The following is an 18,746-nucleotide window of genomic DNA, read 5'->3' as shown; positions in this document are numbered from 1 at the left end:
GTGGGTGCAGAGTCTGGCTCGGCGTGATTTATGCCATTGGTATAACAGCAGACACACTGCAGTCCATCACTGCAGTCCCCCCCTGATTAAAATTCAGCTCCGGCCCCGACTGCAGCACTCCACAAATGGAATATTCTACATAATTTCCGAAAATGCTTGTTTTTCTTGTTTAAAAAGTGACCTTGTGTGATGTAACTAGTGTTTATTTAAAGCGCTGCAATACCTTCCGATAGAGTTCGCGCTAAATAAAAGTGCAGAAAAAACACAAAACAAATCGAACGCTTTAAAGCAAGAAAGGAACACCTCGGTGGGTGAATCACCCAGCTGGTGTCACAAGGCCCCCATAGGCAGAGCGGATGTTTCTTGCCATCCTCACCTCTGCTGATTATGTAGAGGCTACCAGGCCTTACAGTGACACCTCGTCACCCAGAATACCCTCGGCACCCTCTCCAATCTCACACCTCAGCAAAGAGCCTTTGATCAGCATTAAACAGGCGAGTGCTCCCCCCTGGGGCGCTACCTCCGGGCATAAAACACCACCTTGAGTGTACCCCTTCTTTGAGGTAGACAGTACCACATAGGAGAGGTGCAAAATAAGTGTATAATCTTGTTGTAAGCCTTTATTACTGCAGGACATAATCAGGGTTTCTTTGCTACAACAGCTTGAATTATATACAACACTACATTGGGCGCTAAAAACTGGAAAAATTCACATTGGAATGTTTAGAACTCCAACTGCTCAAAATTACTCAAAACATAACCATGAACAAATCAATTTACACTGGAAGAATACTGAAGCATTTGCTGTGCGTAATATACTAAAAAAACAAAACATAAAACCGGTTTGCCCATAGGCAATTAAAACAGAAGTGGAATGCATGCAGGGTGAACGAACTGCTCAACTTTGCGGAAAATTGTTCTTTAAGTCCACCAATGCAGTGTGCTAAAGTGTTTGGTCTTTCAGGGCAGTTTCTCAACTAGTTTTCATCAGTGGTGGTTAAGTCCCCAGAGTAATCATTTGGGTCAGCAGCATCATCCGCATCTGCACTTTCTGCCTCCACATTATCTGCTCCTCATTTTCATCGTTTTCACCATCAATGTCCTCCTTTTCGTTTTGCTCATTGTCTTCATCATTCGCATCAGTTGTTTCCTCAACTACCGATTCTCCTGTTTGTTCAACGATTTCAAAGGGATTCTCACCCTAAAAGTAAACACAAGTTTTAAACCATCTTTAGCAAAATTTTGCAGAACAAATGCACACTAACTATTACAAAAGTAACAGCAAAAGTCTTGTGTACAGTGCAAGTAAAGAACTCAGATTTCAGATCACAAAAAAGCAGAAAGAATGTATTATTAGAAAAGGCATCTTACAACGGGGAGAACATATGCAGGACTTCTAAATTTTAGAGTATGTCCAGACAGGCCATAGGATGGAAAAATCCATGCCAGGTCTATGAACGCCCATGAGCTCTGAGGAGTCCTTGTACAGAGGGGGCGGTGACTGGAATATTGAGGGTGGGCATCACATTTCCAAGAAATTAATTTCCTGCGAAACTACAATTTTTTGGGGTGAAACTCAGTACGGAAGAAGTGTTATTTGCAAAGCTGAGGAAGGAGTAAACAGATCTGAACATTCAATATGCAGTGTGAGCCCTGGAGGCAGGAAGGGTGGAAGTGCATCCACAGCATTACAGGCTGCAAGCTAATTGTTGATGGTCATTAACTTATCAGTTTGCAGCATGTGTACCTGTTTGATTTAATTAATGATTTTATTTAATTTGTATAGCTCTTGAATCACCCCCAGGGGGGTATCTCAGCGCTTGGAAGCACAGCATAGGTCATGGGTACTCACAAACGTTCTCTCAGGGGCCAAATTTACACTGTGGTTTGTGTCCGAGGGCCGCACCAGTGGGGGCGGGGTCAGTGGGGGAGGTGGCAGGGCTAGAGCAACAAAAAAATACACAACTGACCATGAGGTTGATCACTGGTCCCTGCAGCGGACACCTTCGTCCACTGAGCCACCAGACCCGGGATACACACATCTCTTGCTCTCTCTTTGTCTCCCTCCCTCACTCTCCCTACCTCTCCCATACTCTGTTCCCCTCCCTCTGTCTTCCTCCCCCTGTCTCCCTTTCCCTCTCTCACTCCCTCCCCCCTTTCCCTCTCACTCCCTCACTGTCTCCCTTTCCCTCTCTCACTCCCTCACTCTGGCTCCCTTTCCCTCACTCACTCCCTTTCCCTCCCTTCCTTTCCCTCTCACTGTCTCCCTTTCCCCCTGTCACTCCCTCACTCTGTCACTCCTTTTCCCTCCTTTCCCTCCCTTTCCCACTCTCACTCCCTCACTCTGTCAGGGCAGTTTTCAGGAGTCTTCTGAATTTAAGATGGTCCAAACACTGTCTTAGGGCCAGCTGTAGTTGATTCCAGATGAAGGGTGCGAGAAGGACTTGCCTCCGGGTCTAGCCTTTTTTATGTTGGGGCTTTTGAGGAGCGATTGGGAGCTGGCGCGCAGAGTCCGAGCCGGGTAATAGCGGCGAAGTTTCTCTACTACATCGGGAGGGCCATTGCCCCAGATAGCTTTGTGTGTGAGACAGCAGATCTAGAATTTCACGCGCTGTCGTATTGGCAGCCAGTGTAGCTGATGAGGGAGGGGAGCGGAAGCTGATCTGGGGGGAGCATTCAGAACCGTGCAGGCGGCTGTGTTCGGTATCATTTGCAATTGGTTTAAGGAGGACTCATTTGCTGCGATCAATAGGGCGTTGCAATAGTCCAGCTTGCTTGGTATCAGGGCCTGTGTTAGGGTTTTCCTTGTTGTGTCGGGGAGATAAGTAAAAGCTTTCCTTAGTAAGCCATGGGTGTGGAAGCAGGATCAGACTGTGTGAGTAACGTATTTCTTCATGTTTAGGGACTGTTGAAGGTGAACACAGAGGTTTTTGACTGTGGTTGCCGGTGTCGGGGTGTGCCTAGTTCTGGGGGCCACCAGGAAGGTGGCCAGAGGAGGGGGCATCTCCAAAGAGCAGAACCTCAGTTTTTGCAGCGTTCAGCTGAAGGAAATTGCTTTCCATCCAGTGAGATTTCCAGCATTCCTAAAGAGAAGGTAGATTGGGCAGATTGAGAAGTTTTATTGAAAGAGAAGGTAAGCTGTTGATGCTTTTATGCCTGTGGCTGAAGGGTTACCCATGTGTGGTGTGAAATTCGCTTTTAAGTAGAACTGCAGAATGGCCATATTTCTGGTTGAATACAAGACTGCAACAGAAATATACTTACTAGAAATGCCAATAAAGAATTTGCTGGATTACATTTATATTTAAAGCAGACATCTCCAACGGATAGCTCTGAATCTACTGGCAGCTCACCAATACCCTGGAAGATTGGGGGTTTGACAGTGTGAAAACACGAGTCAGGATACAGGTATCCTGAACCTATAGGACACATGGGGGGACCCCCTCATGGGCAATTGCTTTTTTTAAAAAACCTATTAAAATTTTAAGTGCTAACTTTTCTATGGTTGTGTGGGTAAAAATGAAACTAACGTCCCTGGAACCTTTGGCATTTTCAGTGGGTTGTAAAACGTTTTTTTTTTTTTTTTTTTTTTTGGTGTAAGACATTTATTCTGTATTAAAGAGACAAATGATGTACACTGCGTCACGCCAACAACCCGGAGGCAGGCCGCTATCAGGTATACAATGCACAAGGGTCAGTAAAACAGTCCGAGGGCTATCGTCCAGCCGGAGCTGGCACTCCCAGTGATATATATAAAACAGTAGTAACGTGGTCGTGAGCAGTACAACACCTGAGCATAAGTGATCTTACTTTTCTCTCAGTGTCGCAGACATGCAGATGTATCAGGAAGCAACCAGGTCGCCTTGGAGCGAACAGCGGTTAATAACCCGCCGCGGCGGCCAGTAGGAAGGATACGTCCAGCAGCACTGTTTTCTCCCAACATACCCCCCCCAACAGTCAGAAAAACTAAAACAGCAGACTGCGGTGCAAGTACATAGAATTGCTATGCAACATATCATCCGTCCTTAGGGCTGCGCGGACCTGTGCTGGAGTGTCATGAGTAAAGGCGAGTCGCGATAAGGGTGATGGTGTGGCGATTGCCACCTCCTCCACATGTAGGCGAGAGAATAAAAAAAGGGGGGGGGAGGAAGGGGGGGGGAGAGGAGGAGGATAAGTGGGGCTATTCGCCGAGGTCTGGGGCCGCAGGAGGGTCTGCGGGGATAGGGTCAGCGGCATATGCAGGGCCAATGGGGTTGCATGGCTAGGGCGTGTGACAATACAGGGCAGGTCCGCACTACCTCAGGGCTGACAAGCAACAAGCATTCAATCACGTAATGAACACAGTCAGCCCATATCATCTGAAACACCTGAATCCGGTGATCTCCCCAGGGTGTCCGAGCCCTCACGTTCTCTAGCCCACTGTATGAACGGGTCCCAGATATCAATAGGTCTGGAAGCGGTGGGCATAGTCTCCCAGTAGTGTGTCAGTTGTGTATGGCCATATGTTACATCTCTAATCCACCCCGTGAATGAGGGGAGAGCCCTCCTACCCCAATGTAGCGCGATCTGTCGTTTGGCATAGAGAAGGAGTAGGGCATGTAGCTTCCTGTCGCAGGGTTCAGTGTCTTTAACATAACCTAGCAAACCCAGGAGGGGAGTTGGTGTATCATTCCTATGCGTAATTTGATTTATGGCTGTAAAAACCTCCGACCAGTATGAATCCAGTTTGGGGCAGCTCCACACCACGTGGAGAAAGGACGCATCTTCCCCTCCGCATTTCCAGCAGGAGGCATCTGCGCGGATGCCCATTCGGTGTAACAATGTCGGCGTGCGGTAATAACGGTGTAGGAACTTGAAATGTATGAGCCGCAGTCGATAGTTCGGAGACAGTGCCGTGAGTTGCTTACAGCAGTACTCCCAGATGTCATCCGTTAGCTGATCAGTCAGATCCGCGGCCCATGCCTGTTTGGCCATGGCCTCAGTGATCGGTGCCTGCTCCTGCATGCAGTTATATAGTCTCGATACCAGCTTTTTGGGGGAAGGCCGTGAAAGCAGATTCTGGAGGGCGTCTAGTGTGCATGGCTCCTCTGGGAAGTGGGGTCCTATCTTTTTGCAGGATTCAAGGAGGGAATGGTACAGTAGCGTGTCCGCGAAAGATTCTGGCAGGACATCCTCGTTCGTGTCCATCTCGACGAAGGTACCATCCGGATATAAATCAGCGAATGTGTGCAGCCGTTTTCCCCGGATCGTGAGGACGTCTCCCCTGGCGGTGAGACAAGGCAGCATCGGGTTACCCTGAAGGGGGATGGCCGGAGCATAAAGCAAAGAGAGACCCGCTCTCTTCTGCAGTTCACGCCAAGCCCAGCGGATCATCTCCACGGTATCCACTTCTCGCGACGGGCAGGAGACCTTACCGTATAGAGCCACTCGCAGCGGCAAAGGGGCGACCACGGCCAGTTCAACCGCCACATGCGGTTGATAGGGAGTAGGGAAGGCCCAGAAGTGCAGAAATTGCGCTTGGGCGCAGAGGGAGTAAAGCCTCAGATCAGGAGCACCGAGACCTCCTTGTCGGAGCGGTAGTGTGAGTAGGTCCCAGGAGACTCTCGCTTGCCCACCAGCCCACACCAATTTCAGCAATAGTGAGCAAACACGAGCGTGAAAGTGTGCTGTCATTGGTAGCGGTACGTTCACGAACAAATATAAGAATTTGGGGAGAACCACCATTTTTGCTAAGGCTATCCTTGCGACTAGGGAAAGGGGCAGTTTGTTCCAGACCTCAATTTTCCCCTCCAGCCAGTCTACCGCCCTCCCGAAATTTAGTGTCCACAACTCCTGCACATCCCGACTGACCCAGACTCCCAAATACTTAACAGCGTCCGTCTCCCACCTCAAAGGGTAGTCCAGAGCCGGGCGATTAGCCTCGTCCGTCAAGGGGAAGGCAACCGATTTAGACCAGTTAATGGACACTCCTGCTAGGCCCTCAAATCTCACGAATTCCCGAAGTAGTGGATTCATGTTGTCCTTGGGATTGATGATGTATAGGGTGACATCATCCGCGTATAACGAGATTAGTAAGCTCGGAGAGCTAAATCCGATGCCCCTTGCAGTGTGGTGTTGTCTTATCCGAGCCGCAAGCGGCTCCATTGCAATGGCAAAGAGGAGGGGTGACAGAGGGCATCCCTGCCTTGTCCCCCTGGAGACTCGGAAGGGCTTAGACACGAGACCGTTGACACTCACCCTAGCTCTAGGTTCCGTGTACAGTAGTTTAATCAAGGTCATGAAGTTTTGGCTAAAGCCCATCCGTTCCAAAACTTTAAACAGATAAGGCCACTCTAAGGAGTCAAATGCCTTGGTGGCGTCAAGGAACACCACCGCCGCCTGTACAGATGGATGCAAGTAGTGGAGAACAGAAAAAATGGTTCTGAGGTTATGTGATGTTGCGCGGCCCGGGATAAACCCCGACTGATCAGGGAGTGCAATCATAGGCAGCATAGGCTGCAATCGATCCGTAATTACCTTAGCGTAGATTTTAGCATCGACGTTTATCAGAGAAAGGGGCCTATAGGAATCTAGGTGTAGCTCGTCTTTATCAGGTTTAAGGAGTGTAATTATTAGGGCTTCCCGCATGGAGTCTGGTAGGGAATTCAATTTGAGGGCCTGAACAAACACTGTATGCAGTTTCGGCGCCAACTCATCCACATAGGTTTTATAGAAGGCTGTTGTCAGGCCATCTGGGCCAGGGGCTTTGTTGGCCGGCATGCTTTTTATCACCTGGGCTATGTCCTGGACCGTGACAGTGAGGTCCATGTATTGTCGGTGGTTATTGTTAAACCATACGAGAGCTATGGAATCCAAAAAGGCTTGCAAAGTGGGCGGTATCGTGGGCTGCCTGGAGGTGTAGAGGGAGGCACAGAAATCCGCGAAGGCGCCTAGTACTGCCTCTTGGCCCATCGCCAGGTTCCCGGCCTTGTCATATATGGTGTGGATGTAATTGGATTGTGTGCAAGGAGTTATCAACCTAGCTAGTGTTCTGCTCGGCCTGTCCCCCTCCCCATATCTGTGTGCTTCTGCCCGTTTTCCCAGGAACCGTACTTCCCTCTCCGCTTCCTCATTAAAAGCTAGCAGCTTGGTTTTCAGAGCCCCAGCTATCTCCAATGATGGGTCAGCACTAAAGGCAGCGTCTAGGTCTCTCAGTTCCCCCTCCAGCTTAGCTAACGTGTCCCTTATGGCACGCAGGACTCCCGCCTTCCGTGCTATGCACTGACCTCTGATCACAGCCTTAAAGGCGTCCCATTCTATGGCCTCAGATGAGACTGATCCAGTATTTTCGGCAAAATAATGGACTATGTCGTCTCTAATTTCTTCTACAAATACTGGGTCCGTGAGCGCGTGTGGTGGGAGGCGCCATGTGAATGCCCTGTGAATAGCGTTTGGGGGTCGCAGCTCCAATCCGCATGGGGCGTGATCTGACAGCGACCTGGCCAGTATATCAACCTTTGTCACCCACGTTGCAACCTCCGGAGACACCAGCCAGAAGTCTAATCTGGACCAGGTAGCCTTGTGGCAAGTGTAGCAAGTACCCACTTTGGCATCTGGGTGCCTGTCTCTCCACACATCAGAAAGCATACCCTCCTTCATCACATCTAAGACTGCCTGTCGCGCTCTAATATGTGTCGGCCTGCTTACGCCTCTACGGTCCATTTCATCATGCAGTACAATATTGAAATCACCTCCCAACACAACTGACCCACAGTCCAGTAAAGCAATTTCCGCCCAAACCCCTCTGAAGAAATCTGGGTCGTCCACATTTGGACCATACACTGCAGCTAGTACAATAGGCCGCCCCTGCAAGGAACCGTGTAATAAGACATATCTCCCCTCCACATCAAGCACGCGAGAATGTTCCCGCCAATCCAACCCCCTGCGTATGAGTACAGCAACACCCCTCGCATAATTTGAATAGATAGCAGAGTAAACATGAGCCCATCTGGAATTCTTCAACCTGGGCGAGGGGGTCGAGTTAAGATGAGTTTCCTGTAGGAAGCAAATGTCTACATTATGCCTTGACAATATGCCATGCATTAAACGAGCTTTCTTGTAATCTCCTAGGCCTCTAATGTTCCAAGTCCAAAGTTTAATCCCTCCCATCGAGCAGGTGTAGAAGAGACTGTTTTATCTCCGATCGCCCCCACCCCCCATAGCAGGAAGGTCGCCCACACATCATGACAATCAACACAATGCGCAAACAGGTAGTCCAAATTAGCCGTACATTGCACCAGATAATAACTAGAACTTGTAACGTCAAAAACCCCCCCCACCACCCACCACCCTCATCAACCCCCCAATCAGGTCGTGAAAGAACCCAAAAGAAAGCACGCGGGGCGTGCGAAACCCCCAACATCAGCGATAGTGGGAAGCACCCCATGAGGCGTGGTGCGCCCAGCGTACACCCCCGTATGCACGGGGTGGCTACTAACAAATGTTTGACCTCCTGGTGACCAGCGGAACTCCCATCCCAGGGTCCACGAAACACGTCAGTTAACCACAGCCACAAAGAGAGCATGGAGCCAGCAGCCTCAGTTTGACGCCCAAGGGCGCCTCAGCGACTTACCACCATTTACTCAGTTCAGACGCAATACCTGCGCGCCCAAGGGAAACCAGGCGTCCCCTCGAGACTCGAAGGGGGGCGAAGGTGCAGCTGTGCAGTTCCACAGTATTGGCCCCTTCAGTCATTGTCACTCAGGTTTTCCGCAACATCCTCCAGTCTTGGCGATTTTCTCCTGGCCCCAGCGCAAATATGTTTAGCGAACTTTAGCGCAGATTTAGCGTCCGTGAAGAAATGCAAGGTGTTTTCGTGTTGTACCTTCAGCTTCGCCGGGTATAGTAGAGAGTATGGCACACCAGCCTGCAGCAGAACTTTCTTCGCCGGCAGAAATTCCTTACGGGCCGCTTGCACAAGAGGGGTGAAGTCCGGGTAGAAGGAGATGGTATTACCCTGGTGCGTGATCCTACCCTTCTCTCTCGCCAAGCGCAGGATGAGGTCCCTATCCTGGTAGTTGATCAATTTAGCAAGGATGGGTCGAGGTGTGGCTCCAGGCGGAGGTTTTTTCCCAAGCGATCTGTGCGCTCTCTCGACCGTGAAGACTGGGGACAAATGAGGATCAAATAGTTCATGTAGAAGGTCTGTCACAAACGTCTCCATCTTGCCAATGTTTGTTGTCTCTGGAATACCCGTAATTCGGATATTGGACCTCCTGGAGCGCGCTTCCAAATCGTCTGTCTTGGCGCGTAAATTATCTATTTCCCGCTCCAGGGACGTGATATGTTGTTTGGCCCGAGTCTGGAACTCGCAGCATTCAGTCTGTCTGTTTTCTAGGCAGTCCAGTCTGGTCTCGTGGGCGTCCACTTTAGTTTTCACAGACTCCAGCTGCGAAGCCATGTTGTCGAGTTTAGCGTCAATGCTCTTCAAGCTGGACCTCACCTCCATAATAAGTGCCCCGAAGTCTATGTCCGGCGGTGGTCCCTGCGACGACGACGCGCCGCCCTCCAACTCCGACGTTTGTGTCTTTTGGGGCCTCTTGTTGTCAAAGCTAATTTTGGGTTGCTTTGCCTCGTTTTTTCCCATCTTCGAGGCTCGGAGGTGTCCGCTAGCGTCGCGAGGGAGCAGCGCCTTTCCGCGTCTTTCTTAGTAATGTGCGTGTGATGGAACCCTTGGCGTCAAGGTGCCCCCGCCCGGCCCAAATGATATCAAGTCTCCGGCCAAGTGTAGAGCTCAAATGGCGAGACTGCCCAGTTTTGCTGTGTAGCTGCAGCGTGAAAGGCAAGACAGCACCAAGGCACAAAATGGCGGGCACCGGAGTTCAAGTAGTGAGGCAGTGAGGTAGTGTGCCGACTAATTAGGCTGCAGGGCCAGTAGTGCAATGGAGACCCGGGGACCCGGGCAGCAGGGAGCAGCAGCGTTCAACCGGCACACAGTTCACAACAACGGTCGGCAGCCGATATGTCAGGAGTAATGGCTTTGCGGGCGGGTTCAGGCCGGACTTCGCCCCTCCTCAGCTCCGCATTGCTTCTGCCCTATCCCTCATGTGCCGCTCACCAATGGTGTCCCTGTCTCCCAGCAAAGTCCCCGGTTCCCGGATCGCTTACCACAGCTCCGGGTGCAGACTCACGTTTAGCGCGGCGCCCCTTCTGGAGTCCCGGTCGGAGCAGGGGCGGTCTTCTTTCACCGCGGTGCCCAGGATCACAGCAGTCAGTCCCCAACAACTGCGCGATCGGGACTCACCAGTGCCTCGGACGGTCACAGCTTCCTCCCCGACACAGTTATCTGCTACAGCACGGCGGGTCCCCGGGTCTCTGGAGGCCCACTCAGCCGCGGTCTGCAGTCCTCAGCGACGCCCAGAGGCCGGCACTTCCGGCCGGGAGCAGAGCGGGCACGCAGGTCGGCCAGTGATTGGAACGCCTCCGCTCCTCAGGATCTTTGACGATGCGTCTCAGACCCGAGCCGAGTGATCCCCCAAGTTACAGGCTTCGATCTCGTGGATGTTCAGGGTCCTCACTCACCAGGAGAAGGATTAATTAAGGATTTGTCAGAGTAGCCGGCGGAGCCCACTCAGAAAGCGGCCATCTCGCTGCTCAGCTAGCCACGCCCCCCCAGTGGGTTGTAAAACTTTAATTGTGACAGACATCTGAGTAGTCAGAACAATAATTCTGGAAGGCATGGTCACTCACCATTGTGGTAACTCTCATAGAAAAAGTTGGACTGCCGATTTAACTGGCCAAGCAATTATTCAACTTGAGGCAATAGGTTCAATGTCTTCAGATATGGCTCCTAAAAATCTTACCGTTGCATACTGTTCGTACCGGGACTTGACTGTTGGGTTGTTTTGGATACTTGTAGCAGTGAGTACGCTCTCCCTTTTTATTTGTTCCTTGTAAGCCTGGAATTTTTTTTAGATAAATAAACGTTAATTTATACACATACTGCTAGTTCAACTACAATAACTTGGTTGGAACCTAGAAGAGAAGGCATTCAATGTGGACAGAAACCCTTTAGAAACTACTCTGCCACCAGGGTGTGCCAGATAAGCGTTTTTAAAAAACACCAGGGACTCTTATTAGGGAATGACCCGCAATCTCGCTCCCTCCACAAGCAAGCAATCAAACCCCACCAAGCAGGCCGTGACCTGAAACCCCCAAGGGAAAAGAGCACAGCCAAGAGACCAGGCGAGCAGATAATGTGCTTTAATGTAAGCTGGGACTCCGATGTCTGTGCTCTTTTCAGGACATGCCCTTTGAAGGACACAGATTGGTCAATGAGAGAGCCCAAGGATTTGGAAAAAAAAGAAATAGGGAGAAGAGGCCATCCAATTTCAAAGACATGCCCTTCACATTGACAAAGCCTTTATTTTGAGATACACATAATTAATATTATAACCACCACACTGCCCAATTATTTCAACTATCAAACCAATGCCAAGGTGTTGGCGATGTGAAGGTCTGTAATTGTTAATGACGTGATGGGTTGCACTGACATTCATATAGAGCCACTCTCACACAGACAGAGCCATCCACACACAGAGCCGACAAAAGAAGCTATCCACACAGAGCGCTACACACAGAGCGCTATGCGCCACACACAGACAGAGCACCACACACACACACACAGACAGAGCGCCACACACACACAGACAGACAGACAGAGCCACACACAGAGACAGAGCCACACACAGACAGAGCCACACACACAGACAGAGCCACACACACAGACAGAGCCACACACACAGACAGAGCCACACACAGAGCCACACACACAGACAGAGCCACACACAGAGCCACACACACAGACAGAGCCACACACAGACACATCTTCTCACCTGCACAAAGGAAAGGACAAAAATGCACACAGGCTTCGATCAAACACCTTCCAGATTAACTGCCAAGAATGCAGGAGCACGCACAGCTTCAGACCCAGCACTTACCCACCAAATACACTTCCGCCACAGAAGCAGCACTGGCTGGTGAGACTAGCCAGCCACCAGGGTAAAACCAGACAGAGCAGATGTTCTGAAGAGGCCGCTACCCACAAGACAAGGACGCCACCAATTTCCAGGACATGGCTCACCAAGACTAACTATTAGTCAGTCAAAGCTCTAGCCTGTAGAATGGGCAATCCAAAAACCACTTGTAACCCAACCATGTCCCCATCCTCCCTCGCCCCAAAAGAATGTACAGTTAAATGAGATTGATAGGACACTTTGTAAGGCTGAAACAGGGCACATTAACTGTAATATCCAGACGCGGGTAGAAATCTAAGCTCGGAATCAGAAAGGGGGGCCCTGAATACTGCAGGGGGGCTGGGGAGTTCAGCAGTCAATTACTCTCTGCCTTGAAAATAGTACTGTGCCAAAATGGCCTCTTACCCAGAGTGACTAGTACATGTCGCAGCTCAGCGCCCATCACAGAGCCATTGGCTTCTTTGTCGCAGACCCTCAGCCCCTCCACAAAGTCATCGTAGGTACCCTGGTCCTTGTTCTTCGCAATTGTCTGCAGCATGGGCAAGAACTTGTCAAAGCCAAGCTTCTTGGTGTTAAGCTCTGGGAAGGAGAGAAGAGTTCAGAGGAGCAGTCACCGGCTGCAGCAGCGTGCCAGGCTGGAGAGTACACATTAACAGTGACAATGTGATCGTCCAAGTTCCCCAAAAACCCCCTACCACCTCCAGTCAGGTTTTTGTCCCATCCCAGACTGCCAATGAATATTACTGATATGGTCCATCTAGCAACTGTGAACGAGGCAGAGATCTCCAATTCAATGTGTGGCACAGGGCAGGGTCAGAGCTGAGGGCACAGGTGTAAGAGCTGAGGGCACAGGTGTAAGAGCTGAGGGCACAGGTGTAAGAGCTGAGGGCGAAGGGGTAAGAGCTGAGGGCAAAGGGGTAAGAGCTGAGGGCAAAGGGGTAAGAGCTGAGGGCAAAGGGGTAAGAGCTGAGGGCACAGGTAAGAGCTGAGGGTGAAAGGTGAGTAGAAATCTGGCGTGTGGGGAATGAGTAGAGCACAGGATACAGATTGCTTAGTGGGTGGGTGTGTGTGTGTATTCAAAGGATAAGAAGTATGCGCGGACTTCTGTGAGCTCCCCATTCCTATCGCAATACATAATGCCTTACATACTAGAGTCACATTTTCTACAGCGTGTTCCTCCTGTCACAAATCAATATTTCAACTATTTATTAAACAATTATTGCTTGAAATAGCCTGGAGGTAGGACAGCAAACGCGCCTAATTTACGAGACGGTTTCCAGTTTCCCTTTGCTGCTGGGGGGAGAGTTGCATCATAAATACCAGAAATCATGTTTCCACAATTTAATCGCCAGTAACTCCTGAAATATTTACCAATGTTAATACCAGATCTGCCACGATTGTCACATTTTATGTAATATCCAAAATCAGATACAAGCAAGACGTCGCGTCCAAGTGAAAGAGGCCCATTAGACTCTAATGCAAGCCTAAGGTTTAGTAATAATAGCCAACGAGGATATAGTGAGCTTTTCTGACTTGCCCCCAAGGTTCAATGCACCACAGACATAATAAGCCCCTGGGTCTCATCGTAACAGACTGTGCACTCTGAAATACACCTTAAAATGTAGCTCCTTCAGATTCACCTAAGTTAATTTTCAACTGGGGGGTGCTCTGGTCCACGGATGAGTGGCGTGTGCTCAGATCCAGGGGTGAGTGGCGGGTGCTCTGGTCCAGGGGTGAGTAGCGGGTGCTCAGATCTAGGGGTGAGTAGGGGTACTCTGGTCCAGGGGGTGAGTGGCGGGTGCTCTGGTCCAGGGGTAAGTGGTGGGTGTTCTGGTCCAGGGGTGAGTGGCGGGTGCTCTGGTCCAGGGGTGAGTAGCAGGTGCTCAGATCTAGGGGTGAGTGGGGGTGTTCAGATTCAATGTTTAGTGGCGGGAGGCAGACATGGTGTAGTTGTGAGTGATTCCTGCAGAGGTCCTGTGGTGATGGCAATGTCCAGTGTAGGGGTGAATGACTGGTGCCGAGGACCAGTGCGGGGGTGAATAACATGTGCGGGGGTGCATAACGTGTGCGGGGGTGCATAACGTGTGCGGGGGTGAATGAGGGGTGATCGGGTCCAGTGTGAGTGACGGGTGCCGGGGTCCAGTGTGAGTGACGGGTGTGGAGGTCCAGTGCAGGGTGAGAGATTCAGGTTCATCCCAGCCACTCGTTCGTCTAAACCTCGCTCTCATCCAGCACCGACTCCGCATCTCACCCGCCCAGTATTACAAAATAATCCAGCGCCCACCTGTTCGTGAGCCGAAGGGGTGGCAGCGAGGGGGTGAGCTCTCTGTCCGCCATATCCCGGCTCAGGACGCCCCCGACAGACAAACACTCACTGAGTAACTACAACACCTGCCTGCTGCGCTCCATCACAGCAAACTTCGCCCAACCGGAAGTTGCATTCTGAAGGAATCCGAGCTCGGAGCCGGCCGGGTCTGGCTCCTCTGGAATGCGGCTCCACCGGCGCAGCCTCGGCCCAGGCCTCGGGGGGGATGGATGCGGGCGGGCCACGGGCGCCTGCTCTGGGCACCAGGTTCAGGCAGAAAAGGGAAAGGCTGGTTCCGTCTGAACTCAACAGGAGGCAGTTCAGAGAGCAGCCGCTGGGCGGCGCGCCTGGCGTTTACAAGAGAGCGCCAACCTGCCAACCACTCCCAAAAGACAATGAGGCATTGCCCTGGCTGCCGTAGCCTGCCAGGGAGAAGAGCGCAGAAGAGCATGGCAGGCAGGGGGTGCACAATAATCGAGTGAAAGCCACAGACGTATGCCAGCTGCACCCTGGCCATCAGACCCCATCTCTGCCCGCCAGCGACATAATCTTCGAACTTCGCCCTCTGGTAGCAGCGCACACACCCAGTCTACCCAGCCCGTCATCATCCCAGGCTGTGCGCCTCACCCATCGGTGCCAGCTAAACGAAAACTGTTTAACCGGACCCCACATACCCTGTCGTCGGACCTACCCTCTGGTGCCAGCCACACAGCGGCGGCTGAATGGCACCGGCTAGACTTGGAACCGCATTCTCCCTTACGAGCCAATCTCTAGAGATAGATAGAGGTAGGGCGATAGATAGAGGGAGGGAGGGCGATAGATAGATAGGAGGGCGATAGATAGAAGGAGGGCAATAACAGACAGATGTCCCTTCCAATGGCTAGCCTCCATTTATGGAGCTAGCCAATGGAAGAGCAGGCGGGACAAAGCACCCATACTGCTAAACAAAAGGTTTCGCCTGCGCGATCGCTGCTGCGCAGCAGATCGCCAGGCGAAACCTAAAAACCAGAAGCTGTCTATCTAGAAACATACCTTTTTTTGACCGCATTGCCATTTGATCCAGGTTTTCTCAATTTAGGTTTTTTGCCGACAAACGCCCCTCCAACAGGTTTATTAAGCGATTGCATCATCTTTCTTTTCATCCATCTTCCAGCAGGCCCACCAAATACCAGACTTGTCTGGTAATCGACAACAATTCCAGGTCTCTGCATACCGCCATAATCCTGCAAATTGATAACATAAAATTAGCAGAGAGTATGCAGATAAGGCAAGTTACATGGTGTGCAAAAATGTGTTAACAGTTTTATAATAATGGCAGGCATAATCCAAGAACCAATGTTGGGTGGTCAAGGAATTCGTAGGCTAAGCAGCAGTTGTTGCCATTCTGGTAGGTGTAGATACTTCTTGGCTACAATTATGAAAACTGCAGTAAGGACACTGCTGTACAGGTTTTCATTTGCATTAGTGAGTTGAGAAATAAAGAAGATAAAATGCTTATAAACATGTGTGTGGTTGGGTCTGGTAGCGCGTGTGGTTTGGTTGTGTGTGGTGTGGTTGTGTGTGAGAGAACAGGGAGTTAGAGAAGGAGGCGGGGTGAAAGAACAGCAGATCAGCACAGTAAAAGAACAGGGAGTTAAAGAAGGAGGTGGGGTGGAAGAGAGCAGCAGTTCAGCACGTGAGAAGACAAGAGAACAGGGAGTTAGAGAAGGAGGCAGGGTGGAAGAGAGCAGCAGATCAGTACGTGAGAAGAGAAGAGAACAGGGCGATAGAGGAAGGGCGATAGATAAGAAAGAGAAGGAGGGCGTTAAAGTAAGGGAGGGCGATAGAGAGGAAGGGAGGGCGATAGAGAGGAAGGGGAGGCGATAGATAGAGTGAGGGCGATAGATAGAGAGGGAGGGAGGGCAATAGAGTAAGGGAGGGCAATAGAGTAAGGGAAAGCAATAGATTGATAGATAGATAGATAGAGGGAGGGCGATAGATAGAGAGGGAGGGCGATAGAGAGGGAGGGCGATAGAGAGGGAGTGCGATAGATAGAGGGAGTGCGATAGATAGATAGAGGGAGTGCGATAGATAGATAGAGGGAGTGCGATAGATAGATAGAGGGAGTGCGACAGATAGATAGAGGGAGTGCGAGAGATTGATCGAGGGAGGGCGATAGATAGATAGAGGGAGGGCGATAGATAGATAGAGGGAGGGCGTTAGATAGATAGAGGGAGGGCGATAGATAGCTAGAGGGAGGGCGATAGATAGATAGATAGATAGAGGGAGGGCGATAGATGGATAGAGGGAGGGCAATAACAGACAGATGTCCCTTCCAATGGCTAGCCTCCATTTATGGAGCTAGCCAATGGAAGAGCAGGTGGGACAAAGCACCCATACTGCTAAACAAAAGTTTTCGCCTGCGCGAACGCTGCTGTGCAGCGGATCGCCAGGCGAAACCTCTATCCAAAAACATACCTTTTTTGACTGCATTGCCATTTGATCCAGGTTTTCTCAATTTAGGTTTTTTGCCGACAAACGCCCCTCCAATGGGTTTATTAAGCGATTGCATCATCTTTCTTTTCATCCACCTTCCAGCAGTCCCACCAAATACCAGATTTGTCTGGTAGTCGACAACAATTCCAGGTCTCTGCATACCGCCATAATCCTGCAAATTGATAACATAAAATTAGCAGAGAGTATGCAGATAAGGCAAGTTACATGGTGTAGATAGATAGAGAGATGGAGGGCGATAGATAGATAGAGGGCGATAGACAGATAGAGAGGGAGGGCGATAGACAGAGGGAGTGCGATAGATAGAGGGATTGAGGGAGTGCGATAGATAGAGGGATTGAGGGAGTGCGAGAGATAGAAGGATTGAGGGAGTGCGAGAGATAGATTGAGGGAGGGCGATAGATAGAGGGAGGGCGATAGATAGAGGGAGGGCGACAGATAGAGAGAGGGAGGGCGACAGATAGAGAGAGGGAGGGCGACAGATAGAGAGAGGGAGGGCGACAGATAGAGAGAGGGAGGGCGACAGATAGAGAGAGGGAGGGCGACAGATAGAGAGAGGGAGGGAGGGCGACAGATAGAGAGAGGGAGGGCGACAGATTGAGAGGGAGGGCGACAGATTGAGAGGGAGGGCGATAGAGAGAGAGGGAGGGCGATAGAGTAAGGGAGGGCGATAGATAGATAGAGAGGGAGGGCGATAGAGTAAGGGAGGGCGATAGATATAGATAGAGAGGGAGGGCGATAGAGGGAGAGGGAGGGCGATAGATAGAGAGGGCGATAGATACAGAGGGAGGGCGATAGATAGAGAGGGAGGGCAATAGATAGATAGATAGAGGGAGGGCGATTGATAGATAGAGGGAGGGCGATAGATAGATAGATAGAGGGAGGGCGATAGATAGATAGAGGGCGATAGACAGATAGAGGGTGATAGACAGATAGAGAGGGAGGGCGATAGACAGAGGGAGTGCGATAGATAGAGGGATTGAGGGAGTGCGATAGATAGAGGGATTGAGGGAGTGCGATAGATAGAGGGATTGAGGGAGTGCGAGAGATAGAGGGATAGATAGAGGGATTGAGGGAGTGCGATAGATAGAGGGATTGAGGGAGTGCGATAGATAGAGGGATTGAGGGAGTGCGAGAGATAGAGGGATTGAGGGAGTGCGAGAGATAGATTGAGGGAGGGCGATAGATAGAGGGAGGGCGATAGATAGATAGAGGGAGGGCGATAGATAGAGGGAGGGGGAGGGCGATAGATAGATAGAGGGAGGGCGATAGATAGATAGAGGGAGGGCGATAGATAGAGGGAGGGCGATAGATAGAGGGAGGGCGATAGATAGAGAGGGAGGGCGATAGATAGAGAGGGAGGGCGATAGATAGAGAGGGAGGGCGATAGATAGAGAGGGAGGGCGATAGAGTAAGAGAGGGCGATAGATAGATAGAGAGGGAGGGCGATAGAGTAAGGGAGGGCGATAGATATAGATAGAGAGGGAGGGCGATAGAGTAAGGGAGGGCAATTGATAGAGAGGGAGGGCGATAGAGTAAGGGAGGGATTGAGGGAGTGCGATAGATAGAGGGATTGAGGGAGTGCGAGAGATAGAGGGATTGAGGGAGTGCGAGAGATAGATTGAGGGAGTGCGAGAGATAGATTGAGGGAGGGCGATAGAGGGAGGGCGATAGATAGAGGGAGGGCGATAGATAGAGGGAGGGCGACAGATGGAGGGAGGGCGACAGATAGAGGGAGGGAGGGCGACAGATAGAGGGAGGGAGGGCGACAGATAGAGGGAGGGAGGGCGACAGATAGAGAGAGGGAGGGCGACAGATAGAGAGAGGGAGGGCGACAGATAGAGGGAGGGAGGGCGACAGATAGAGAGAGGGAGGGCGACAGATAGAGAGAGGGAGGGCGACAGATAGAGAGAGGGAGGGCGACAGATAGAGAG

The 18,746-nt window shown here is 51.0% G+C and overlaps 1 protein-coding gene across 2 annotated transcripts; it reads right to left on the bottom strand.

Moving 5' to 3' along the window:
* Positions 1-602: 602 nt before the first annotated feature.
* On the bottom strand, positions 603-16,966 carry LOC147733356 (myosin light polypeptide 6-like). Of its 2 annotated transcripts, XM_086957977.1 has the most exons (5): positions 16,777-16,966; positions 15,352-15,542; positions 12,420-12,593; positions 10,842-10,937; positions 603-1,201 (listed from the first exon to the last, which is right to left on the bottom strand). In XM_086957977.1, exons 2-5 carry the CDS (start codon positions 15,371-15,373, stop codon positions 1,197-1,199), a joined length of 297 nt encoding a protein of 98 aa, XP_086814103.1. In that variant the 5' UTR covers positions 15,374-15,542; positions 16,777-16,966; the 3' UTR covers positions 603-1,196. The 2 variants fall into 2 exon arrangements, with proteins under 2 accessions (XP_086814103.1, XP_086814104.1); XM_086957978.1 differs by lacking the exons at positions 10,842-10,937; positions 12,420-12,593 and having other exon boundaries at positions 952-1,201; positions 16,777-16,930.
* Positions 16,967-18,746: the final 1,780 nt, after the last annotated feature.

The sequence above is a fragment of the Lissotriton vulgaris genome, chromosome 2_1 (genome assembly GCF_964263255.1).
Source record: "Lissotriton vulgaris chromosome 2_1, aLisVul1.2, whole genome shotgun sequence".
Lineage (NCBI taxonomy): Eukaryota > Metazoa > Chordata > Amphibia > Caudata > Salamandridae > Lissotriton > Lissotriton vulgaris.
The sequence above is the reverse complement of the archived record's forward strand: the minus strand, read 5'-3'. Positions and strand labels throughout refer to the sequence as shown.

Bases quoted from the DNA above. Each gene is read 5' to 3' on its own strand.
- LOC147733356 (XM_086957977.1), bottom strand. From the start codon at position 15,373: ATGGCAATGCGGTCAAAAAAAG. The intron at 12,594-15,351 runs GTATGTTTCTAG...TCTCCTTCCCAG, and splicing joins GGCAATGCGGTCAAAAAAAG to AGCTTAACACCAAGAAGCTT. The intron at 10,938-12,419 runs GTAAGAGGCCAT...AAAAAATTCCAG, and splicing joins ACATGTACTAGTCACTCTGG to GCTTACAAGGAACAAATAAA.